This window comes from Solenopsis invicta, chromosome 8 (assembly GCF_016802725.1).
Source record: "Solenopsis invicta isolate M01_SB chromosome 8, UNIL_Sinv_3.0, whole genome shotgun sequence".
In the NCBI taxonomy this organism is placed as follows: domain Eukaryota; kingdom Metazoa; phylum Arthropoda; class Insecta; order Hymenoptera; family Formicidae; genus Solenopsis; species Solenopsis invicta.
This window is the reverse complement of record NC_052671.1, coordinates 4,369,772-4,379,986: the sequence shown is the minus strand read 5'-3', so window position 1 is coordinate 4,379,986 and position 10,215 is coordinate 4,369,772. Positions and strand designations below refer to the sequence as shown.

Below are 10,215 nucleotides of genomic sequence, written 5' to 3'. Positions count from 1 at the left end.
AATTGTTTTAATTGTATCAATTACAAGAAACTGCTATTTTTCTTTATGTTAACCTCAATCCGCTCTGATCCGCTCGATTGAATACGCTAAAGAATAACTTCGGCGGAACGGTAGCGAACCAAGAACAGCGGAAGCAGCGGAACGTTCGCGATTGGTCAGATTTTCGATACGCGCAATCCGCGATACGCCTGATACGCTCCATGGGACTGCACCCTAAGTGTTGCACTAATGGGCGATAGTGCAGCCAGGGAAAAACGCTATAAATTTTGGAACACTGCCTCTGTTGACGCTTGCGCGACGCTCATGATAATCGCAATCATCGCAATCATGCTGTTTTTGTTATGAAAACGATCAGCTGTGAGAGTCCTGAGGATTTTCGTCGTACCGGCTACCCGTCCGCGACGAGGCAAATTTCGGGCACGGTTAGAAGCGGTGACGAGACGGTGACATTCCTCCTTACACGTGCGAATGACGAACGTCGAAACCGTGTTGAGCGTGCCGACGATCCGCGTCTCGTCCGCGACGTCCGAGTCGCACGCAGCCGTGATCCACCGACGTGCGATTTGAGCGATCGCACGTCCGTCTCCACGAGCGATTGATCCGATCTCGAGAAGGCATCCTCTCGCCGATGTGTTTCGGCGAGTTGTAGAATTGAATGGTGAACGTATAGGGCAGAGAAACAACGCGTGGCAGCCTCTGACGGCACCGATTTCTCCTCACGGTGCTCCGTCGTGAGAAAGGTAACACGTCAACGTCAACACACAGATGATAACCGTATATACGGCCGTCCTGCGTGAAGTTCCACGAAAATGGCCTCCTCGGAAATTGACGACTTCTTGGCGGGTCCACTGGTCACCTGGGTGAGTCTTCTTGCTCGGGAAACACTCAAATGTTTCGTGAAAGATGCGCAAAACCGTACGATAAAACTGTTAAAGTATATATCACGATTTGTTTATGTTACGTGATATCATATATTCTTTGTTACTTTAGTTTGTTAGCTGTTTGGAGGATCCCAATGTATTAGCAAACTATGAGGACTTAGTGGATGGAGTCTTGTTGCATAGCGTCTTCCTGCAAATGTAAGTGTTTTAGTGTATAAAAAGAAATATAGGATTTGTTCTTTATAACTGAACTTTTTGTACAGTTTATTTTTTTTTCTCTTCAATGTGAAGCGAAGGATTTATTGTGTGAGTCCAGCTGAAAAGAATACACCAATTGAGTGATTAATTTGCAGTTGCCATTACAGAATTAGAGACTAGTGTTAGAGTATAATATTTGATCTTATTACTTACAGTAATCCAGAACCATTGCATGATGAAATAGTGCCGTCCAATAACAATCCTGTTATTCGTATGAAAAATTTAAAAACCATGATACAGAACATAAAGCAGTTTTATGAAGAGGAATTGGATCATGTGATTTTAAAATTACCTGACATTGCAAATTTGGGAAAGGAGCCTGAGTTGTATATAGCGGATATGAAGTTATTGCTGTTGTTACTTCTAGGATGTGCTGTACAGTGTCCTAATAAGGAAAAGTTTATTACCAACATAAAAGCTCTACATGTTGACATGCAGCTTGCGATAGTCGAGTGCATTAAACAGGTGTTGTATCAGCCTTAAAGTAATTATTAATAAAAATTAATATTACTGAAATGAATTATATTTATGTGGAAAAAATTATTGGAAAAAATTATTTTTATAATGATGCGAAATTTTAAATGTATCCAGGTTACAGATCATCAAGACATAGTCATTACACAGGATGCTATGGAAAATGCAAATATGGGTTATCTATTTGTCCAGATTAAAAAATGGATTCAAGAATTGGATTTATATCGAGAGGTATGCGTATCAATCTTTTAATTATCTGTTGGATAATTGTTTGATTAGTATATTTGAAACAGTTGTTTAAAATATCTACAGTTGCTTCAATAATTTATATATATACATGAAAATATGTATACATTTATATAATATTTATGAAAATAGAAATGGAGGGATACAGTGTTAGACGATAGCATTGAACGAAACGATTCATCTATCAGTGCGGAATCTGAAGATATAAATAAGGTGCAACAATCTCACTCTGTTACAAAAACGGAAAGAGAGGATAATCACCATTATGCGGTTGAATTGGCTGACTGGAAATCTAAAGTTCGGAAACAACGTCAAGAATTGTGAGTTCAAAAGTTCTACCTTTATTTTTAGCTTTTATAATTATCAAGAAATGTTCACTAAATCATTGTTTAAAGAGCAAAAGGATAAATTTTCATGAAAGAAACAAGTTAAAATTGTGAAATAAATTTTTATTTCATGGTTGTATTTATTTTAAGAAAAATAATTTTGAATATAAAACTTTGAGTTACTGTTTTGTCTTAAGCTTTGTATCCATGATGCTAGAAATCTTGTCTCAGTCTTACTTTATGCAACATTTACACTTGTGGGTCTATTGACAAGAGATTTATTTATCAGAATTTACATGACAATAAGTTTTTATTATACCACTAGATATCTTAATAAATTATTTTATTAATATTAATAAGTATTAGTAGAATAAAATAATTTCCAAGCAATTATAAACGTTTATTATAAAAAAACTATTCCAACAATATTTGATGTATGATTAAGTAAAAATGAATATGTTATTTTAATATTTAAAATTTTTTTAAGCAATTAAAAAAATTTATTTTATATTTTTTATAGTTATTTTCTTGTGAAGAAGTGTCTTTTTTTGATTATATTTATAAACAGAGAAGATAAACCATAAGCGAACGTAAAGCGCAACTTCAAGATTATAGATGAAAAGATGGTTTTCATAAAAGAGGGAGGGAAGATAATAGCTTGAATCAGACAGAGAAAGAAATACAGTAATTGCTCTCTACTTGATCTTAGTTTTTTATCAGCATTTGACAGCATTGTCGTCTTTCTTGTGTTCATTGTATTGCAGTTTGTGTTATATTGTAATTTTTGTACTTATATGTAACTTTTACAGAGAGGAGAAAACGGAAGCTCTACTTGAATGTAAGGAAGAACTGGAACATAATAAAACGTTGCTTGTAAAACTAAGACAAGAGGTAATATATCAAGTAGTTTACATTTTTTTATAGTGAAATATATGAAGTTTATAATTTCAGAATCAAGAATTGATGCACGAAGCTCGTACTGCTAAATCATATAGGGATGAATTGGATGCTGTGATTGAAAGAGCAGACAGAGCGGATCGGTTAGAAATAGAAGTAACGCGATATAGAGAAAAACTTACGGACATTGAATTTTATAAAACTCGAATAGAAGAGCTACGTGAAGATAACAGGTAATATACTTTTATATATTCTATTACATTTCAATACAATAAGTAATTATTATACATTTAATCATTGTTATAATTTTAAGAGTTTTAATGGAGACTAGAGAAATGCTTGAAGAACAATTAAGCTCATCAAGAAACAGAGCAGATAAAGTATTGGAGCTTGAATCTGAAATTATTAAGTATAAGCAGTTACTTAACGATATGGCATTGGTAAGAACTATAGGAAATTTTTATAATATTACCGATAATGGGCGTCATAAAATGTAAAAAAAAAAAATTGAAAATGATTTATAGGAACGTGCTGCTGACAAAGAAAAATATCAAGAGCTTGTTGAAGAAAATACGCAACTGCATCAATTAACGAAAGCTGCTGCTAGCGAAGCTGCATTAGCTGGATCTAGTGACTCTGAAGAACCAGGTAATCTCACATTTTAAATATATTATTATTAATAAAACTTTTTCCTAAAGATAACTAAATAACATTTAATGTTTTTAGTGCATAATGATAATAGATTGTCTGAACAATTAACAAGCAATGCTCAAACGCGGGCATTAAAATTAGAATTGGAAAATCGCCGTTTAAACACTTTAATTGATTCACTGAAAGAAAGTTCTTTCCATGAAAATTCCTCTCGCGTTTTGGAGTTAGAAAAGGAAAAGAAGAAGCTTTCGTTAAAGATTGAATCATTGAATGATAACAAAGACAGACTTGTACAACAAAACACTGACTTGGAATTAGTCTGCAAGCAAGCATTAGAAGAAAATAAGAAACTTCAAAACACTCTTAAAAATCAACGAACTTCTTTCGAGAAGCAACAACAAGAAGTCCAAGTACGTCAGATCAAATTTATAATTTTTTTAAATATTTTGTTTTGGTATTAATGGATTTATCTAATAATTATGATTTTTTTTCTTGTCATATTTAGACCCACCACGTAAAAATGATGGAATTGGAGAAAAATTATGATATCGCAGTGAAAGAGAAGCAACGTGTTCAACTGTTATTGGAGAGCGTGCAACGACGCGCTGATGATTTAGAACGCACTCTGGAAACGACAAATCAAAAAGTTGAGGAATTAAAACTCATCGAAAATAATATTAATGATATTAACTCTAAGTGCCTTGATTTTGAAACAAGATTAACGGCAACAGAGAAAGAGAAAGATATTGCACAACGCGATATTCATAAATGCAGAGAAACAATTGAGGTAAACATTAATTGTTGCATATGGGAAATATTTATTGTAAATAATTTTGCGTAATATTTTAGGAAAAAGATGTAGCCTTAGATAAAGCAACAAATACAATTGAAGTTTTGGAAAGGAAAGTAGTGCAACTTGAACAGGAGTTGCAAGATTGCGTTACACAGATATCGAGGTATGTTTGAAAAAAATCTTGCTTATATAAGTTATTTTTAACAAATCAACGACCTTTGTTTTAGATTGCAAGAAATTGAGCGATCCAGCAAAGAGCTTGATTCACGAGCTGCGATCGATAGAGAAACTTTAGAGATACTTCAATCTAATCTCGTCGCAGAAAAGCTAAGCAATCAACAGTTGTATACGGTTTTAGAAAAACTCGGTCTTAGCGACAACATATTGCTGTCCCAATCTCTGGAAACTATATTGGAAAGGTATGCATGGAGTGAGATAAAAAATATTATGGAAAGAGCTTTTTACTAGTCTCTAATTATGCATATAAATTTAATTGTTACAGAATTGCTCAAATACCAGAAGTCATAAATTATATTAAAAAATCTTTTGTATCGGAGAGCAATGAGGAAACGACGTCTAAATCCGCAGCCAGCACCGACAAAGAAAGCGATGTTAATAAGACCTTGGAGACCGTGATAGAACCTTTAAAGGTATTTACATTTCAAAAATGTACTTTATATGTCGTAATCCAATCCTAGAGATTAATTAAATTTGTAACAATATTCAATTTTTTTTTAGAGAGAACTAGAACACTTGCAAATAAAGGTATCGGCATCAGAAACGGCAATGGAGCATTTATTGTCCGAGAATGCGAAACTTCAGGTTCACATAACGACATTACAATCGCAAAGCAATTCGTTAACCGCACAACATACTGCACTACAATTGGCCAATTCACAGCTTGTTGCAGAGAAAGAAGAGGTATTTGTATTTCGTTTTGTATAATTTTTATTTATTTATTTATTTATTTATTTGTGTTATGCATCTTAAAATTTTATATACTTAATCATTTTTACACGTTTAGCTCTTGAAAGAACGTAGCACACAGCAGAACATATATTCCGCGTTACTTCACGATCAAAACACTTTACAATCGTTGCATGAGCAATTGAACAACGAATACGAGAATCTACGTCGCGAACGGGACGCTCTTAAATCGAATTTAAGAGATGTAAAGAATGAAATCAGAACATTACGTGAGACTTGTGAGAGATTAGAAACAAGAAGTGAAACATTGCAGTCCGAACGAGAAGCCTTGATTAATAACACGAAAAGCTTGAATAATTTGCGAGGAGAACATTCAAAGTTGAAGGTATCTATTTGTAAAAATTTAACTAAGAAATTTGATTTGAGTATTATTTTATCGATAATTTAAAATATTAATTTTACAAATATTCTAGGATGACTTCAGAAATTTATATACTGCAAGTGAAAGGTTGAAAGCAGAGTATAGAAACTTACAAGATGATTATAGGAAGAATAAAATCGAAATGAATCGCCTGAGCTTAAAACAGACTGAAATGCAGGGCGAACTTAGTGTCAAAGACGAACAGTGCTCGGATTTAAAATTGGAAGTCAATAGCCTTCACGAACGATGTGATGTATGACTACAATCTTATAACAGTATTACATAATTTATATGAGAAATAGTAGAATGCATGATTTTTCCTTTTTTCTTTTTAAAGAGGCTGCTAGAAATGAACTCTGGATTGGATAATGACAGACGTTCCTTAATGGAACATATAAGCTTATTATTTACACAATACCACGAACTTTTAACACATTCGCTTCAAGATAAGGAACATTATCACATGGAAGAAAAACTGTTTGCGTTAGTATAATAGCTTATTGTATTTTTCTAGAGTATTATATTTCAAATTTTTTTAATGCATTAATTTCTATTTATTAAATAACTATTATTAATTATTAATAGTTCTTATTTATCAACAACTCATTTTATTAACGTTTGTATATGTTGCAGGGATAAAGTTAATCATTTGTACAGACAAAAGGAGAAACTGGAAGACAAAATTATGGAACACTACAGAAAATTGAATAGCTGCACTACCAAGAAGTATAACAAAAAATTATAATTTTACAATCTATATCTGTTAATTTTATATAACATATAACTTGTTCTTATAACTTATACATGTTTTTTTATATAGAAAAGGTTTTGGAGCCAGTTTAGTTCGCAGAGTCAGGAAAGCTGGATCGGAGCTTCTCAATAAGGTGAATAATAATTATACATTAAATGATAATTGTACATAATGTTAAGTATATGTTTATTTAACATGTTTTACGTTTTTGCCGATTGATTTCGTTGTTTAACATACTTTATAGCTTTATAATTATTAATCATTTCTTACTAATTATTACTCCATGATTCAACTTGTCTTTTTGTTTGTAAATGGCTTAAAACGATAACGATAAAATTTATATATTAGAATCGACGTTCATGGGCCGAAGATTCCAAACAATCAGACAGTAAAACGTACGAGTCGGACACAGGCGGGAACGATTCAGACGCGAGCACCGACGATTATCGTTTACCCGGTAAGTAATTTCTTATGCCTGTTCTACAATACGTCGACGGATTCGGATGTCAGGCGCATGCGTATTGTATTGTCGACTAATCGGCTGTCGTTTTCGAAACGAATGAACAACTTATGGTACTAGTGTCTCCAGTGCGGAGACTGATATCCACTAGCCGAGCAAGGAAGGAATGAACAACTCTCATCTTTTACGACACGACATCTGATAGCGACGTATTGTAGAACAAGCTTTAGAATGAGATATTTAAAATTATTGATCATGACATTAATGATTATAATTTTTATTTTTTTCCAGGACCAAGCAGAGTCTTTGGATCAGACGCGCTTGGACATGCTGGAACCAGAAGAACGGTATACTATACTGACGATTCTCCACCATCATCCGCTTCATTACCTGTAAGCAACAATGATATAATAATTTGTTATATATCGAAAAAAATGCAATGTTTATTAAAAAAAAAAATTTGAAACGCAGGCGGACAGGCTGCTAAGCGAGTCCTTCCAGGAACAAGGAGACAGTGCCGCACATATGGAGACGAACTTAAAACCAGAAACGCAAGCTGAGTCACGTCCTTTTTTAATCTACAATAAAGTATCGGCAGTCATAAACGAATCCAAGAACATCAGTAGTCCAATAAAGGATGTAGCACAAGATGAGGCGCTCGCAGAACCCAATGACAAAGAGCCAAAGACTGGCAGTCCGATATGGTATGAGTATGGTTGTGTATAAACTTCCATGTCTTTGATGCTTCCTTTAGTAGGTACGAAATAGGAAGAGGGAAAGAAAGAAAAAAAGTGTTTTTATATGTACATTCTCTCATTTTTCCAATTTACAAGAAAGTTTATATATATACATATAAGCATCTCTCCGCTGATTTTGATGTATATTTTTCCTTGTTAATACATTAATCGCACTATTTTGTACTCTGTATAATGGACGAAAACTAACACAATATGCTACAAGTATACACTTGTTCAAAAGACTTGCAAAAAAAGAAACGAATTACAGAAAGTATTATATATACTAAAGATTTATATTATATAGCTTTAGTAAATCATAATTATTTGACGCATCGCTCCCGAAATTACAAAGTAGATTTAAGAATAGAGCGCCTACAAGTTCCTAAAAAGCTATTTGTGTTGAGATAAGTCGAAAAAATATTTTTATCATTGACTCGATTTGAAAATTTATCGTGTGATGTGTTCTTTTTATCTCATGAATCTTTAATCAAAATCTTTCTGCAAATAAAATTTTTATAATTTTATTCTATTTGCGAATAAAAAAAATTGGATGTAAATCATACTAATATATGATTCTCGAAAATGATCATAAAAACATGAGATCAGATAAAAGTAATTATAGCATGCTTGCCTTTAACATTTAACTGATTTTATTTTTACACATTTACATGTACGATGCATACTCGAAACTTTTGGTTATGTATTGTTCACTATTTAACGTTTTCTACCTATTGTCGATGCGTAGGTAGAATTCTTACGTTTATTCTTATGTTCTTCAAAAAGATAAAAAAAATTTTTCTTTTTGTAGACGCTGAGACTAATATAGTTGACAAGAGCTTATGCTGATAATATAATATAATAGCATAAGTATGCAATTTGCTTTTGCAGTTACATCGATTACCTCTTTATCACTCGTCTTATCATATCGTAATAAGCTAATAGATTATTTTCTACATTTTGATAACTTATACTTTTATAGTGATTGTGTGTGTGTGTGTGTGTGTGTGCGTGCGCGCGCGCGCGTGTGTGTGTGTGTGTTAAGTATATATAGACATAGTATCTATACACTTTTTGTGTCTTGAAGTTTTGTCAAGTGAAGATCTTGCGCAAGAACATAATTGAGTACTTAATAATTCAGTATTGCATAATATTTTTTTTATCATATTGCTATTTTCCCGAGCACTGCCTTCTAATGTTGTCTTCCTGTGAAACAAAATACGATCATTACGATCGTATCGTGATACGATTTGTAATTACAATTCCATTACATCATTGCATATTAAATAAAAACAAAGCTCTTAAAGTGATATAAGTATTCTTCTTGAAATATTCTATCTTTAATAAATGGTAAACTAGATCACTAAAAGAAAAATTTTTTTATCAAAATATTACACAAGAAATGCTTAATAATACCTAATCAAAATATACTAAATTTAAAACAAAAGAACATTGCATGAAAGAACATAGATTTAATACATTTTTAATATTTTTAATATTTAACGAAATTAAAATTATTTGATATCATGTTGTAAAAATAATTATTTCTTTTTAATTGCAACACACTTTGTGTAACTCTTTGGAGTTTTGATAGTCACATGAGCGCAGTCCTATCTATAATACTTAATTAATTATCTTCCAAAATGTTATTTTTTTCAAGAGATGATAGTGATCTTTCATAGAAAAATATTACGATTCAGTACTAATAATGTAATTATAAGTTTTTTAATAATAATTTCTTAAATTTTGAAAAACAAATTATAAATGCTAATTGATTAATCACAATTCATTAGGGATGTATATCACATTTCAAAGTATTACTAACAATTAAAAAATTTTACAGATTTTTATTGTTACATTTGAAGTTTTATATAAAATTTGAGCATTATTCTCTTATTAGTTTAGACTTAATTTTTTATTTGCTTTTGAGTCTTATATAAAATCGCATTTTGTTATATTTACTTACAAATTTAATGAAGAAGTATTAAAAGTTAAATTAAATTTTTTACATATATATTATAAAAACTGATAGATATTTGTACAAAAGTTTATTTGAATTCACTTATTCGTTTACAAGTTATTTACCTGAAACTACAACAAAATCATTTTTACCGCTTATTATGAATTATTATAAATCAAATTTTTTTTGTAATTGAAAAAAAGAGAATAAATTTAAGAATCCTTTAGTTTTATAACTTTTAGCTAGCATTGTAAAGCCAAAATATCTTTAAAAGCATTCCTTATTTTGTTTTTCTAAAATTGTATTGAAAGAAATTTTTGAATCGAAGTAAGCCATTCTAATTGCCGCGTGATTTTTTTCCACGAGAAATAAAGCAGCTGCGATATACTGCAGCACCTCGGAGAAAAATCTCACGCATAGTAATGTTCGCCGGTTG

At 31.7% G+C, this 10,215-nt stretch overlaps 1 protein-coding gene across 1 annotated transcript; it reads left to right on the top strand.

Moving 5' to 3' along the window:
- The first annotated feature begins 809 nt into the window (after positions 1–809).
- LOC105198122 (girdin) lies at positions 810–9,134 on the top strand. Its single transcript, XM_011164773.3, has 23 exons — positions 810–860; positions 991–1,079; positions 1,295–1,604; positions 1,731–1,844; positions 1,992–2,179; positions 2,995–3,076; positions 3,137–3,315; positions 3,396–3,522; positions 3,607–3,730; positions 3,809–4,143; positions 4,239–4,520; positions 4,583–4,689; positions 4,754–4,945; positions 5,029–5,176; positions 5,265–5,447; positions 5,551–5,838; positions 5,927–6,127; positions 6,212–6,357; positions 6,508–6,600; positions 6,695–6,758; positions 6,974–7,082; positions 7,377–7,477; positions 7,557–9,134. Exons 1-23 carry the CDS (start codon positions 810–812, stop codon positions 7,809–7,811), a joined length of 3,768 nt encoding a protein of 1,255 aa, XP_011163075.1. The 3' UTR covers positions 7,812–9,134.
- The last annotated feature ends 1,081 nt before the right edge of the window (positions 9,135–10,215 follow it).